Raw genomic sequence first — 17,070 nt, 5'->3', positions numbered from 1 at the left:
ATTAGCACTTTGGTCAAAGCCATACAACACATCTCCAGGAAGTTCCAAACTTTCCCACATTTTCCTGTCTCCTTCTCAAGCCCTCCAAACTGTTCCAACCTCTGCCTGTTACCCAGTTCCAGAGTCACTTCCACATTTTCAGGTGCAGTTCCCGACTCTACTGGTACCAATTTACTGCAGAAGTCCATTTTCACACTGCTGATAAAGACATACCTGAGATTGGATAATCTATAAAGAAAAAGAGGTTTAATGGACTCACAGTTCCACCATGTGGCTGGGGAGGCCTCAAAATCATGGCAGAAGCCAAAAGTCATGTCATATATGGCAGGAGGCAAGACAGAATGAGAGCCAAACAAAAGGGGAAACCTTATGAAATTATCAGATCTCCTGAGACTTATTCACCACCATGAGAACAGTATGGGGGAACTGCCCCCATGACTTAATTATCTCCCACAACACATGGGAATTATGAAAGCCATAATTCAAGATGAGATTTGGGTGGGGACACAATCAAACCATATCACTGTCTTACAGTGTACACAATTGAATATTGTCATACACAATTATAATATCAAATAACATCCTTGTCTTGTCCCAAATTTCAAATAAAACATTTTCTGCTTTTTTTGTTCTGTTCAGTATACAGATTTGTCAGTATATAGATTTCTGTTCAGTATACAGATTTGTTCAGCCATAGATTTGTCAAATGTGGCCTTTATTGTGTTGAGCTACATACCATCTATACCTAATTTGTTAAGTTTCTTAAATCACAAATGCATGTTGAATTTTGCCAAATGCTGCTTCTGCATCCTCAATAAAAAAGAGGTGTCTAGCAGCAAACTTCATTAAAAAGCTGAACACTCTACACTGAAAATTATAAATCATTGATAAAAATCTGAAAAAGACATGAAAAACTGAAAGATTTTTATGCTCATGAATTGAAAAATTATTATGAAAGTCGCTATACTACCCAACGTGATCTACAGATTCAGTGCAATCTCTATCAAAATACCAATGACCTTTTTCACAGAAATGGAAAAAACAAGTTTAAACTTTATAGGGAACCACCAAAGACCCCCAAATAGCCAAAGAAATCCTGAGCAAAAAGAATAAAGCTGGAGACATCACACTACCTGATTCCATAATATAATATAAAGCTACAATAAGCAAAGGAGCATGATTCTGGCATAAAAATAGACAGATGACAGTATCCAGTGAGCCCAGTAATAAATCCATGAACCTAGAGCCAAGGGATTTTAAACAAAGATGTCTAGAACACACATTGGAGAAAGAGAGTCTTTTCAATAAATAGTGCAAGGAAAACTGAGTATCTACATATAATCAAAAAAAGTAAAAATAAACCTAGACCCCTACCTCTTTTGATATAAAAAACTCAATCACAAATAAAGATTTATATGTTTGGGAAACCCAAACATATAAAGCTATTTGAAGTAAACATAGAGAAATGTTTTACCACATATTAGAGAGAAAAAAATGTTTAAGACCTCAAAGTACATGTAAAAATATGCAAATGTGACTACAAAAAACTAAAAATGTTTCGCATAGCAAAAAAATCCCAACAGAGTGAAGAGATAATCTACAGAATGAAAGAAAATATTTGCAAAGTATACTTATGACAAAAGATAAACTTACAGAATATATAACAAACTTAAAACAAAAATAACAATTTAAAAACAAGCAAGAGATCTTAACAGACATTTTTCAAAAGAAGAAATACAAATAGCCAAAAAGTACATGCAAATATGCTCAATATCACTAATTATCAGAGAAATGAAAATCAAAACCACAATAAAATACCACATCACAGCCAGGCATGGTGGCTCATGCCTGTAATCCCAGCACTTTGGTTGGTTGAGGTGGGTGGATTACCTGAGGTTAGGAGTTCAACACCAGAATGGCCAACATGGTGAAACCTCATCTCTACTAAAAAGGCAGAATGAGCATGGCATGGTGGTGGGCACCTGTAGTCCCAGCTACTTGGGAGGCTGAGGCAGGAGAATCACTTGAACCTGGGAGGCAGAGGTTGTAGTGAGCCAAAATCATGCCACTGCACTCCAGCCTGGGCAATTAGAGCAAAACTCTGTCTCAAAAAAAAAAAAAACAAAAACAAAAACAAACAAACAAAAACATTACTTCAGTGAGAATGACTGTTATTGAAAAGACTGTAATTGAAAAGACTGTAATTGAAAAGACTGGCTGGGCATGGTGGCTCACGCCTGTAATCCTAGCACTTTGGGAGGCCAAACTGGGCAGATTGCCTAAGCTCAGGAGTTCAAGACCAGCCTGGGCAACATGGTGAAACTCCGTCTCTACTAAAATACAAAAAAAAATTAGCTGGGCATGGCAGTATGCACCTGTAGTTCCAGCTACTTGGGAGGCTGAGGCAGGAGAACCGCCTGAACCCGGGAGGCAGAGGTTGCAGGGAGCTGAGATCACACCACTACACTCCAGCCTGGGTGACAAAGACTCCATCTCAAAAATAAATTAATTAATTAATTAAAAAAAAGACTAACAATTGTTAGTGAGAATGTATAGAAAAAGAAACAAATACAGTTGTAATATTGTAAGTTAGTAGAGCCATTATAGGAAAAAAAGTATCACAGGATAACATATTTAAACAATCAATATATGGTAATTTAGACTGTTTCTTTGACTCATCACCTAGACAATAAAACGTTGATGACTACACACACACACACACACACACACACACACACACACACACAATTCAAATTGTTGGGTCATATGTTAGTTCTAATTTTTATTTTTTAAACAGGGCTGCTGAAGCATGTTAGTTCTATTTTTAATTTTTAAATTAAACACGATTGCTGGAGCATATAAAAGTTCTATTTTCTTTGTAGCTAAAAAAACAAAATCAGTAAGTCAAAGAGACATCTACACTCCTATGTTTATTACAGTACTATTTACAATAGCCAAGATATGGAATCAATCCAATTATTGAAAATCAGATGATAAAGAATATCTAGTATAGATACACAACAAAATACTATTCAGTTATAAAAGACAATAAAAATTTGATATTTGCAAGGACACGGATGAACCTGGAGGCCATTACATTAAGTGAAATAAACCAGATCCACCAAGACAAGTACCACATGATCTTACACATATATGAAATCTAACAATATATGATAAAGGCTTCATGCACTGGTCTTGGCAATCATTTTTGGATATAACACCTAAGGCTCAGGAAACAAAAACATGAAAATACACATGGTACTACATCATCGTATCCAAAATATCCCAAGAATATTCAAAGCAGGACTTTAAATAGATATTTACACATGCATGTTCATTTATTATTATTTACAAAAGACAATTCCTGGAAACAACACAAATGTCCCTTTACAGATCAGTATCGGATTTTTAAAATGTGACATATATATACAATATTATTTCATTTTAAAACAGATATTCTGACATATCTTACAAAAAACAAAGCCTGAGAACATTACATTAGGTAAAATAAGATAGTCAAACAGAAACAGACATTAAATAATGACACTAATAAGAATATAAAAATTAGTCAAAATTATAAAAACAGTAAGTCAAATGGTGTTCTTCAGGAGCTGAAGAAAAAAAGGGGGCAGTTTATTTTTTATTGGGTATTATATTTTATAAGATAAAATAAACCTAGACACCCATTGCAATATAATGTAAATACACTTCACATCACTAGACTGTACACTTGAAAATGTTTAAGAAGGCAATTTTATTTTTTTCATAACAATTATTTACACCTACTTAAAAAGGTTACATTTCTCAGAAATTACCTGCAAATTGCAAAAGTGTTTCTCTCACAGAATAATATGTAATAAGACAATAAATAGATGGTAACTTTACACTGTTTTTTGATTACTCACCTACACAAGAAAACACTGATGACCACCAAAGAAAATAAATAATTTATAATCAAAGGAGGGGCAGTATTTATACAGGCAAATACCACCGAAGTTTTATAGGCAATAAAAATGTCTGATTTATAAATGTATTTTAATTTGCCTCTAGTGAAACCCAATTATTTTTATTTGAATTAAACACCACTTGATCATAAAAGGTATAGAGTTGAAAATTACCAAATGTGAAGATTAGAAGTGAAAAAAATTAAATAATCGAGGAGTATCTACATGAAAAAAGATTCCCCAGTAAAATGGAGTTGAATACAATAAAAATTCTAACCCACAAAATATTAAATATATACAGATGTATCATAAAAACAATCCTTTAAATAACTACAGTTTTTAACTGTGACTATGTACTAATTGAAGAGCCAGGATTTTGAATCTTTGGCATGAAATGTACAGCAGTAAAAGAAAATGCATCTCAATAATTAATAAAATGCTCTAATGAAAATGAGCCATGTCAATACAGGTACTTATTACACAATGTGTAAACTTGAGCATTTTATTTCAGAAATTTTGAATTTGAAATCAGGTAATTTTGGCATAGAACATATCAGAAAGTGAAACATACAAGCGGAGTGACATAGCAAGATGGTAGACTAGGAGGTTCTCTACCCACAACTTCTAGTTATGAAAATACAGCAGTTATGTCCTGACAAAAGAACCTTTATGAAAACTTAGAAATCCATGTAAAAGGCTGTGAATCCAAGACTGAGGAGGGCTGTATTAAGAGGGCATGCACTTGCTTGAGTGGCATGCTTGCCCATCATAGTCCCAGCTACCGAATGAAATATGAATAATTCTCACTGTAAACATAGCTATAGATCATTTGGTTTTGTTCCTGCCACTAGCACCATCTGCCAAGACACTTAGGAGAATTCATAATGTCCTGTGTCTCAGGTGAAAGGCCTTGACATGTCGGTTCTGCCTGTGATCTCTAAATTAGCCCAAAACCCACCCCTTTCCCCGATCAGTCATAGTGTGGAAGAAATCCTGCACACACACAGACCCACAGAAACACCCATCTGTGCCCCTGGATATAGCCTTGCCAATATTTATTCGATGGTGGATCTTTTTTTTTTTTTTTTTGAGACAGAGTCTCACTTTGTCACCCTGGCTGCAGAGTGCAGTGGCGTGTTATTTGCTCACTGCAACCTCCAGCTCCCAGGTTCAAGCAATTCTGCTGCCTCAGTCTCCCGAGTAGCGGGATTACAGGTGTCCGCCACCATGCCAGCAAATTTTTGTATTTTTAGTAGAGATGGGATTTCGCCAATTTGGCCAGGCTGGTCTTGAACTCCTGACCTCAGGTGATCCGCCCACCTCGGCTTCCCAAAGTGCAGGGATTACAGATGTGAGCCACTGCACCTGGCCCTGATGGTGGATTTTGATGTGGCACTATAACCTGGCTCCGAGTCCATGCAACCAAAGTCCAGGGGCAGTTTTTCCTAACCTGAAACCTGCCAAAAAGCACACCTATAGGCATGCTGGCTGACTTTATTCCCACTGTGAATCTTGAAGTAGCCCTATAACCCAGCGCCATTCCCTGTCCACTAGAGTCTGGGAGCAGTCCTGCCCACCCAGAAATCTGAAGGTAGAAATGCCGTGAACCCAGAAACAGAGCTGAAGTCTTAGCTGTGTATCCTGAAGCAGCCCTATGAATCAGTTCCACACCTTTTCAGCTGTGATCAAGGACCAACCCTGCTCTTCCAGGAACCTGTCCAATGACTGGATTAGAGCATTTCCAAAAACCAGCAAAAGCCTCACAGAAGGAGTCACACCAGCTAACATTTACTGTATCAGCACCCCCAGATATAATTGGAGGGTTTTTTTTTCCTGGAGATGGAATCTTGCTCTGTCACCCAGGCTGGATGGAGTGCAGTGGCGTGGTCTCAGCTCAGTGCAACCTCTGCCTCCCAGGTTCAAGCAATTCTCCTGCCTCAGCCTCCCGAGTAGCTGGGGCTACAGGCACACACTGCCACGCCTGGCTAATTTTTTGTATTTTAGTAGAGATGGGGTTTCACCATGTTGCCCAGGCTGGTCTCGAACTCCTGAGCTCAGGCGATTCGCCAGCCTTGGCCTCCCAAAGTGCTGGGATTTTTTTTTTCTGAGCACTAGTCATATTGATCAACATCTTGAAGAAAGTTCTGTCTTCTCAGAAAACAGACAGAATCCACAACTGTCTGATGCCCTGATTACAGGTCTGCCAAGCATGAACTTCATGGCATGCCCAGTAGTAGTTACATGACCTGGCTCCAATGCACTTAACTGCAATATCGACAGAAATCTCATCAGTCCAGAGATCCAACAGAAGAAGATATTTACCTCCCCAAATTAGTTTATAATAACTGAAAGAGGTATTTGCTCCTTCAGACGCAAGGACACCCTTAATGGATCATGAAGGATCAGGCAAATATAACACCACCAAAGAAAACTAAAAATGTTCCAGTAACCACTTACAATAAAACACAGATCTAAAAAATGACTAACAGAGAATTCAAGATAATCTTCAAGCATTTTACCAGTCTGATCAACATGGTGAAACCCTCTTTCTACTAAAAATACAAAAATTAGTCAGGTGTGGTGGTGCACACCTGTAGTCACAGCTACTTGGGAGACTGAGGCAAAAGAACTGCTTGAATTTGGAGGGTGAAGGTTGCAGTGAGTCAAGATCACCCCACTGCACTCTAGCCTGAGCAACAGAGTGAGACTCTGTCTCAAAAAAAATAAAAAATAAAAATAAAAACTCAGTAAGATGCAAAAGTACACAGATTACTAAATTTTTTTGCAACAATGCATGAACAAAATCACAATACAGAAAAAGAAACCATTAAAAAAGAACCAAATAGATATGCTGGAGTGAAAGTAAAAACAGTAGAACTGAAAAATTTAAGAGAAAGCTTTAACAGGAGACTCAGCTATACAAAAAACAAACAAACAAACAAACAAAAAACAACCCAGCAAACATAAGTCATTTGAAAGTTTCTAATTAGAATTTTTTGAAAAATGAAAGCGTGAATAAAGCATTTGGGACCCATGCTATATAATAAACCGTAAAAAGGTACGTATTTTAGGAGGGTCAAAAGAGAGAAAACTTTTTTTTTAATTGTTTAAAGATATAATGTGTTAAAATTTTCCCAATCTTGGAAGAAATACAGACATTCAGTTTTATGAGGCTCAAAATATCAGTAGCAAGAAGAACCTAATAAAAAACTTGCCCAGGACACATTATAATTAAACTGCCAAAAATTCAAAGACAATGGGAGATTCTTAAAAGAAGCAAGAAAAAGAGATTCTTCTCATACAAGGGAACATCTATAAGGTTATTAGTAAATTGCTCAGCAGAAACCATGCAAGCCACACATAAGTGAGACCATATATTTAAAGAGCAAATGAACACAGAAAAAGAAAAAACTTTGACAAATAAGGAGACTATACCTGACAAAGCTGTCCTTTACAAATGAAGTATCAATCAAGATATTCTCAGATTAAAAAATAAGTTGAGGGAATTTATAATCACTAGACCTGTCTTACAAAAAAATGTTAATGAGAATTTTTCAAGTTATAAGGATGGAATCCTAACTTACAGCAAGAAAATATATAAAAGTATAAATCTTACTGGAAAACATATATATATAGAAGGCTATATCACTAATTATGGTGCATAAATCACTTTTAACTCTGATGTAAAAGTTACAAAAAAAGCATTAAAACACATATAGCTTCAGTATATTTGTTAACAGGTACACAATATTAAAAAAAAGTAAAGGGTGACATAAATAGTGTGTTAAAGGAAGTAAAATTGTTTTATTTTTCTACACATAGAAGGTAACTTTTGCTTGAGGCCTGGAGTTCAAAACCAGCCTGGTCAATATAGCAGGACTCTGTCTCTAAAATAAATACATGAATAAAATAAAATAAAGATCTCACAGAGCTGTTTAGTTTTTTTTAAAAAAGAAGCACTGGGCGTGATGTCTCATGCATGTAATCCTAGCACTTTGAGAGGCCAAGGCAGGTGGAGTGCTTGAGCCCAGGAGTTCAAGACCAGCCTGAGCAACATGGCAAAACCCTGTCTCTATATAAAGTACGAAAAAAAGTTGCCATACTTGTGCTTGTAGTCCCAGCTACTCAGAAGGGTAAGACGGGAAGACTGCTTGAACCTGGGGAGGTCGAGGCTGCACTGAGCTGTGAATGTACTGCATTTCAGTCTGAGTCACAAAGGAAGACCCTATCTGTACAAAAAAAAGAAGTTACATTGTTATCTCAAGCTAGACTTTTATAACTATGAGATGTTTTATGTAAGTCTCTTGGAAATTAAAATAAAAACGGTAGTAGATACACACAAAAGAAAAAGAATCAAAGCATACAACAAAAACAAAACAAAAATTCAAGAAAATGCAAGGGAAGAAAGCATGGAAGAATTAAAGCACAGAAACTACTAAATGGGCAGAAAACAATGAACAAAATGGCAGTAATAAGTTCTTACCAACAATTCCTTTAAATAGAAAAACATTTATTTATCCAATGAAAACACGTTGCTATTGTTTGAGTGTCCCTCCAAAATTTATGTTAATATTTAACTGCCACTGTGAGAAAATGAAGTGAGCCCCTTAAGAAGCTATTAGGTTATGACAGCTCTACTCTCAAAGTGCTGTGATTACAGGCGTGAGCCATGGGGCCTGGCCTGAGAGCTCTACTCTCATGAAAGGATTAGTATCATTATTCCCACACTGGGAATTAGTGTTTCAAAGATGAAAAAGAATATTCCATGCCAATAACTAAAAAAGTGTAGGAGTGGCTATATCAAACAAAAGAGACATATAGAAAAAAAAAACCTGTCATGAAAAAAAAAACTTTGCATATGATGGGGTCTTATATCTGAAAAAACCTACTTCACTAAAACACCATTAGAACTCATACATTTAGTCAAGATACAGGATTAAAAAATTAGTGTTTCTACATGCCAACAGTGAACAACGTGAAAATCAAACCAAGAGAGTAATCCCATTTACGGTAGCTACAAATTAAAATTAAATACCAGGAATGAACTTAACCAAAGAAGTGAAAGATCTCTATGATGAATACTATAAAACATCGATGCAAGAAATTAAGCAAGAGAAAAAAAGGAAAGATATTATATATTCATGAATAGGAAGGATCAGTATTATTACAATTTTCATACTACCCAAAATGATCTACAGATTTAATGCAATTCCTATCAAAGCATCAATGACATTCTTCACAGAAATAGGAAAAACAATCTTATAATGTACACAGAACCATAAAAGACTCAAAATAGCCAAAGCCATTGTACTAAAAAAGAAACTGGAGGAATCATAGTATTTGAATTTAAATGATACAACAGAGCTACTGTAATTAAAATGGCATAAAACTGATCAGTTCAGCAGAGAGAATGCAGAGATAAATCCATATTATGGCAAATGTCTTTTTGACAAAGCTGTCAGGAATATATTTTTACCGGTAGAAAGTGTCCAAGTTCTTGGCATCTTGAACAAAGAATTGGACAAAATGCACAAAGCAAGGAAGGAATAAAAGGATTTACTAAAAATGAAAGTACACTCCACAGTGCGGGCCCAAGCATAGGGGCTCGAAGGCCCCATTACAGAATTTTTAGGAGCTTAAATATCACCTAGAGGATTCCATTGGTTACTTTGGGTATGCCCAACGTAAATGGAGAGGGTGAAGCAAAGTTAGTTATTTATGGCGCACACCCTATGGAGAGGGTATTTCCTGTTATAGCTAAAGTGTGAATTGGCCTTATGGTCCCTGCCTCCAGACCCTGTTTTCCTGCCTCATCTCCCCCGAGAGATGTGATCCCCATAAATCTTTATAGGAGACAGGGGGATCGATGGTCTTTTTCTTTCTGTAACTGCTTTATGCTGGCTTGGGGCATAGTCCCTGTCTATTGGGGATCACAGTACTCTCGCCCTGTTCTGTCTAGTGGAGGCAGGGTAGTTTCTTGATCGCCAGGGGTATGTTTTCACCTGGAACTGGCTGGAGATTTCATTGCATGATCATCTGAAGCTTGATGGTCTCCAGGCAAGAGCAAATGTGTTTGGTTAAAAGATATAATGGGGGTGGATACCTATGCTGTTAGGAATGTTTGTTACAGAGATTTGCAGAAGAAAAAAACCTGATTTGTTCTAGAATTTATGTGTTTCCTTAAAGTCTTGGCACAAGCAACTCCATTTGTTTTGGTCTGTTGGTGCCTAGTGTATGAGCTTAGTCCAAAACAATGGCATCCCAGAATTTTGTTTAAAAACTTCCCCCTTGGCCATGCATGGTGGCTCACGCCTGTAATCCCAGCACTTTGGGAGGCTGAGGCAGGTGGATCACGAGGTCAGGAGTTCAAGATCAGCCTGGGCAAAATGGTGAAACCCCATCTCTACTAAAAATAGAAAAATTAGCCAGGCGTGGTGGCAGGCACTACTCCCAGCTACTTGGGAGGCTGAGGCAAAGAACTGCTTGAACCTGGGAGGCGGAGGTTGCAGTGAGCCAAGATTACACCACTGCACTCCAGTCTGGGTGACAGAGACTCTGTCTCAAACAAAACAAAAGAAAAGAAAACAAAACAAAACGAAATTCCCCCTTTTTGGTTAGGTTCTCACTTAGATTAGAGTGTGTCCAAAATTTAGGGCCTTAGAGCCACTCTCAGTTACCATCATTTTGGATTTCTGGTCTCAGCACATTATTTATAGGTTATGGCATTCTCATGGTTGCACATTTCTTTTAGCTCCTGTTATTCTAGTTGAAGAGAGACCATATGACATCCTAGAGATGGCTGCATGCAAGCATTTAAAACCTTTGAGAGAATACAGCACACAAGGGAGACTAATATTATGACTATTGGGAGGAAAATACCAAGAGTTCACAGTATGCTCCTTACTCAAGGTTTCCATAAACCAAACCTCGTAAAATTAAATAGATCAAAGAATGAGCCAGATAAAGAGTTTACTTACTTAGCAATTTCTTTGTTAATCCTCTACCACTGAATTTCTATAATCTTCATTTGATGTATTTCTCCATAAGCCACAAGCGCCAGCAGCTGCACAGATACTTCTTTGTTTAGTCAATTCTATTATAACTTTCACAAAAGAATTTAAAGTCTATTGTGTAACTGTAGCCTTTACAGTAGAATTTGCTATACAGCCTATCATGAGGGATACCTTTTTAATCATTACTTCTTTTACTTTAAACCATGAAAAAGGACCTAACAAATGATGCCCCTCTAGAAGAGTGAAGGCCTCCTGGCAATGGTCTCTTTAACCCATGGTGTGGGTTAACAGGAGTGAACGAATGTTTTGTTTTTGGACTGATTATGAGGCAATGTATGTACCATTAAAGTTTCTTACTTACACTGACTGGACTTTCATCTTTTATGTATCAAAATATAAGCTTATCCATGTATAAGGCTGCCTGCAAACTCCTTCATAAATAGAAGTATACTCCAAAAATGCACTTAACAGACCCCTTTTCTACTTTTAATGTTTGTAGAGGCATAAGAAAAAAGATTCAAAGGTAAGAGTTTTATGATAGAAGTTTTAATTTGTGAACTTGGGAAAAGCTGTTTACATCAAGGATGCCACCTTCTTGGGAGAAATCTCCCTGGTTAGCTTCACCTCAAGGGTCCCAATGGCTGCACAGTTCCAAAAATGTGGAGGGGCCCTTATCAAAACCCGTTAACCTAAAGCCCAAAGTCCTGACATTTTGTTGTAGTGTGGGTGGTAAGGACAGTTTTTCTCCAATGTTCTCAGAAGATTTAAACCATAAAAAGCTTTTTTACCTGCTGGAAATATACTGTAGCATAATAATCTCAGCCTCCCTGCATAGGAAAGCTTTTATACAACCAGAAAACATGCACTGAAAATAACAACTGAATGAAATCCCTTTATAAAATGTTTAAATGGCCCACCAGGTGACCAAATATACCTGAAGCTTTAATTGTATTGTACTTTTTTGGCATTTAATTTTTGTTTTACTTGGGTTAGTAGGTTAGTAGCTTTACACAAGGAAATTTGATTATTTCTGCAGTTTATAATAACCATAATTATAATTGACAGCATATACTATTTTAGAAATCTCATACAATTTTGGAACATATATTAGTATTATTCACAAAAATATAACCTAAAGAAGATTGAACATCATTTTAGCAATCACATGTACCCAAACATGTCAAATAATCCCATTTACCTCCTTCCTGAATGTTTTCTGATCCATCCAAAAAGCCAGGCATTAGGAAACAAGCATGTATGTGAAATTTGGCTTTACATTACATCCAGCTTCACGCTTAACTATATTTAAAAAAAAATGCCAAACTGCTGATGCATTTTTACAATACTTTTTATTTTAATCAAAACTAACAGCTTTATGAAAATGTTTAATTAGCCAAATGTCTCCAATTCTTTATCAGGTTTTAAAAAATATTTTATTATTTAAACTTTTTCCACATTTTTTGCCTAATGATTCCTTACTACATTGTTTTATGAATAACCTTTTTAAATCTGTAATTTGAACCAACTTTTAGATAACTATTGAATTAGACAAAATTATTCTCTTTTTTTTTTCCATGAATAACATAACCCTTTCTGGTACATTTGGTATACAGAATTACATGTTAAATAGAAACCTAAAACTTTAGTGAAACCCTAAAAAACAAAAAATCCTGAACTATTGGATATGGACAATTCCGCAATTTTAGAAACATATTTCCCATATCACAGCCCTTTTCTTAACTGGAAATGACCCAGATATTAAATGAGCATTAAAAATAACCTTATGGTTTTAATTTACACAAAAAGTTTACCTAAAACAATTATCTTATTCACTATTCTTAGTTTTTTACTTTTAACAAGGGAGAAATGAGACATTAATTGACATATGTAAAATGAACATTGGTTTGGTCCAGAAAGGCAGGACAACTCAACGTGAGGAGGATGCTTGGAGGCTTTCAGATTACAGGTAGGTGCGAGGCAAACAGTTGCATTCTTTTGAGTTTCTGATTAACCTTTCCAAAGGAAGCAATCAGATACGCATTTATCTCAGTGAGACTTCAGATAGAATGGAAGGCAGGCTCACCCTAAGCAGCTCCCAGCTTGAATTAACACTGACATTTAAAAATATTTAGCAAAGACAAACATAAAATTCAGACAAAATGTATGCTGACAATTATGAAGGCATTTATATTTTTATTCCACCAATAATTTTAAAGCTAGCTTGTTTAGTAAAGTTATACTTTAAGTCACATCAACTTGAAAATTGCTTAGACTTAATTTATGAGCGCTCTTTTACTTATAAGCCAGTTTGGTAGACAGAACATATAACAGTATGTGTACATGCAAATAAAGACATCTAGACACGTATACACACACATAAATGAAGACTCAATAGCTTGGAACCTTAGCAATGAGATAGCAATAGAAACTTACTGGTTTTACTTTGCCCAGCAGATAATCCAATGAAGGCTGTGAACCAAAATTTTGGGTAAAGCAGTCTCCATGGCAGTTTGATTTTTAAAGGCCAAACCTCCCCAGAATCCAAAGAGCACTGGGGCCAAACCATACCAAAGGAGGGCATCACACATTAACCAGGTCCCCTGCTTGGAACCACAGCACAAAAGCCTGCATAGGTACAGTGTCATTCCACTTTTCCATTCAACAGTAAACTCCAAATTCCAAACAATGTTGGGACCAAACAGCATTGCAACTATGAGAGAAAATTCCAAGGAGGGTTTAGTACCGGACCTCAGAACCTCTGCCAAGACGTCCCCTTTGGGAAGATTGAGGTCCGCAGGACCCACAGAGTATCCTCCTGTGGATCCGATCTCAGTGTCAGATGTCTCTGACCTTAGGTGGGCACCTCCAGAACAACTATAAGCTTTATAAAAATACCCATGAACTGCAATGAGAACTGGATGCCAGGTGGGCCTTTTTGTTCCTTAGCCAGTTGAGTACGATAAGGGAAGAATTTAGCATAAGAAAGTTTAAGTCCCTTAAAACATGTGCGACTTTGCTCTGAACTGTGCCACACATAGGGATCGGGGACCACGTGCAGAAAAGATAAAAGAAAAAGTCATTCCCCCTTCTGGGCAGGGCAATTATAAACAGCCACTTAAAGACTGAGAAATAAAGGAAAAAAAATGAAAAAGACCCAGGTTCCTTAAGCGAACCAGGAGGTGGCAGTCAGGCTTCTCCGCATGGAAACCCAGTAGTTTCACAGGCCAAGGCCAGAAACCTGCAGTTGCCTCCATGTTTAGGTGCTGCCCACCAAGTGTTCCAAGTTGGAAAGGAAAAGAGAAAGCCCTTGTATGCAGCAGAAAGGAAAGGGAGAAAAATGAATCCCAAACTTTGGGCTTACTTCTTCCTCCTGGCTGGCCAAAATATACGTTACCAGTTGTAGATGTCCAGGTCCTTGACGTCTTTAACAAAGAATTGGACAAAATGCACAAACAAAGCAAGGAAGGCATGAAGGGATTTACTGAAAATGAAAATACACTCCACAGTGTGGGAAAAAGCCCAACCGTAGGGGCTCAAAGGCTCCATTACAGAATTTTTGGGAGTTTAAATACCCCCTAGTATGCCCTATGTAAATGGAGAGGATGAAATAAAGTTACAAAGTTATTTATGGCCTATGCCCTATGGAAAGGTGAAGTGTGAATTGGTCTTATGTTTTCTGCCTCCAGACCCTATTTTCCTGCCTCAATATAATGGGGGAGTCTCTTCAACAAATTGTGTTACAAAAACTGAATATCCATATTCAGAGGAATGAAACTAGACCCCTATCTCTTGCCACCTAAAAATAATTAAATCAAAACAGATTAGAGACAAATCTAAGACATCAAACTATGAAACTACTACAAAAAAACATGGTGAAACTCTCCAGGAAATTAAACTGGACAAAGATGTCTTGAGTAATACCCCACAAGCACAGGCAGCCAACGCAAAAATGAACAAATGGAATCACATCGGTTAAAGAGCTTCTAAACAGCAAATGAAACAATCAACAAAGTGAAGAGACAACACATAAAATGGGAGAAAATATCTGGAAACTGCCCATAAGAAAAGGAATTAATAACAAGAATACATAAGGCACACAAACAGCTCTATAGGATAAAATCTGATGATAAATAAGCAAAAAATTTGAATAGACATTTCTCAAGAGAGCCTACAAATAACAAAAAGCCATATGACAGGGTGCTCAACATAATTTATCATCAGAGAAATGCAAATCAAAACGACAATGAGATATTATCTCACCCCAGTTACAATGGCTTTTATCCAAAAGTCAGGTGATTAATAAATGCTGGTGAGGATGTGGAGAAAAGTGAAAGTTGAACCCTAGTACTCTCTTGGTGGGAATGTAAATTAGTACAATGACTATGGAGAACAGTTTAGAGGTTCCTCAAAAAATGAAAAATAAAGCTACTATATTATCCAGCAATCCCATTGCTAGGTATGTACATAAAAGAAAGGAAATCAGGACATCAAAGAGATATTTGCACCTCCATTTTTACTGCAGCAGTGTTCACATTAGCCAAAATTTAGAAGCAACCTAAGTGTCCCTTACATGAATGGACAAAGTAAATGTGGTGCACATACATAACAGAGTACTTTTCAATCATAAAAAAGAACAAGATCCCATCATCTTCAACAACATGGATGGAACTAGAGGTCATTATGTTAAGAAAAATAAGCCAGGCACATGAAGGCAAATGTTGCATGTTCTCATATGTTTGCTGGAGCTAAAATTAAACTAATTCATAGAGATAGAGAGCAGAAGGATTGTTACCAGAGGCTGGAAAGTGTAGTGGGGGATTGGGGGAAGTGGGGAAGATTAGTGGGTAGAAAAGTAATTAGAAAGAGTAAGATTTAGTAGTTGCTAGTACACAGAGTGACTACAGTCAAAAGCAATTTAATTGTACATTTTTAAATAACTAAAAGAATGTAGTTAGGTTGTCTGTAAAACAAAGAATAAACACTTGAGGTAATGAATACCCATTTATCCTGATATGATTTTTATTCATTTCATGCCTACATCAAAATATCTCATGTAACCCATAGATACAAAAAGCTACTGTGTACTCATAAAAATTTAAAATCCTGAACCATATACAAAAACTATCTTGAATAATTAAATATTTAAATGTAAGAAGCATAACTCTACAATTTTTGGAAGAAAATACAGGAAGAAAGATTATGACATTGGTCTTCGCAATGTTTTCTTGCATATAACATCAACTACATGAGTAACAAATTTAAAAACACAGAAAAATGGACTACATTAAATTTATCTCTGCACATTAAAATAAACATTTAGTCAGAGTCCCAACTAAGCAAAAAAAAGTAAAAAGTATACATTTGACAGAAGTTAATACCCAGAATAAACTCCAAAAAATCAACAAAGAGTAAGTAATATGATTAACAAATGAACAGGAGGTGAAAATGTATCTCCAAAGAATAAATACACATAGCATACGATTATTGAAAAAATTTTTAATCTTTAGAAAAATGTAAAGCAAAACCACAATTAGGTATTATCGTGTATTAATTGGAATGGCCAGTATCAAGTGAACAAAAAATAACAAATGTCAAGAATGTAGATGAATTGAAATCCTTGTGCACTGCTGGTGGGAAGAAAGTGATGCAGCCCCCTAAAAAATGTATAGGGATTCCTCCAGAAAAAAAAGAAGTTATTCTATGACCCACTAATTTTACTTCTGAGCATCCTATTCAAAATATGCAAAGTTTATCTGACAGAAATATTTGCACATCCATGTTTACTGCAGCAATATTCACTGTATTAGTTTATTCTTGCATTGCTATAAATACCTGAGACTAGATAATTTATTTTTTTTTAGAAAAAGGTTTAATTGGCTCATGGTTCTGCAGGCTGTACAGGAAGCATAGCAGCTTCTGTTTCTAGGGAGGCCTCAAAAAGCTTCCAATTATGGTAGAAAGCAAACAAAGAGTGAGTCACCTCACATAGTGGGAGCAGGAGCAAGAGACAGTGAAAGGAGAGGTGCCATATGCTTTTAAAATATGAGATCTCAGGAGAACAAACTCACTATGCCAAAGACAGTACCAAAGGGGTTGGTGCTAAACCATTCATG

General features: G+C 36.5%; 2 protein-coding genes across 3 annotated transcripts in view; both read right to left on the bottom strand.

Moving 5' to 3' along the window:
* The window catches only part of ZNF718 (zinc finger protein 718), a 39,393-nt gene that overhangs the window by 9,458 nt on the left and 12,865 nt on the right, over positions 1-17,070 (bottom strand). Inside the window, exon 1 of one of the 2 annotated variants that reach the window (XM_054553633.2) lies at positions 1,891-2,056. The exons of the other annotated variant lie outside the window; for it this stretch is intronic. Within the exon in view, the coding sequence (XP_054409608.1) occupies positions 1,891-1,939 (49 nt within the window). The 5' untranslated portion in view covers positions 1,940-2,056. Of the gene's footprint in view, positions 1-1,890; positions 2,057-17,070 lie in introns of those variants that run through there. 2 annotated transcript variants of the gene reach the window in all.
* LOC103890344 (zinc finger protein 595) overlaps positions 1-17,070 on the bottom strand; it is a 250,709-nt gene that overhangs the window by 228,402 nt on the left and 5,237 nt on the right.

This window comes from Pongo abelii, chromosome 3 (assembly GCF_028885655.2).
Source record: "Pongo abelii isolate AG06213 chromosome 3, NHGRI_mPonAbe1-v2.0_pri, whole genome shotgun sequence".
NCBI classification, from domain to species: Eukaryota; Metazoa; Chordata; class Mammalia; order Primates; family Hominidae; genus Pongo; species Pongo abelii.
The sequence above is the reverse complement of the archived record's forward strand: the minus strand, read 5'-3'. Positions and strand labels throughout refer to the sequence as shown.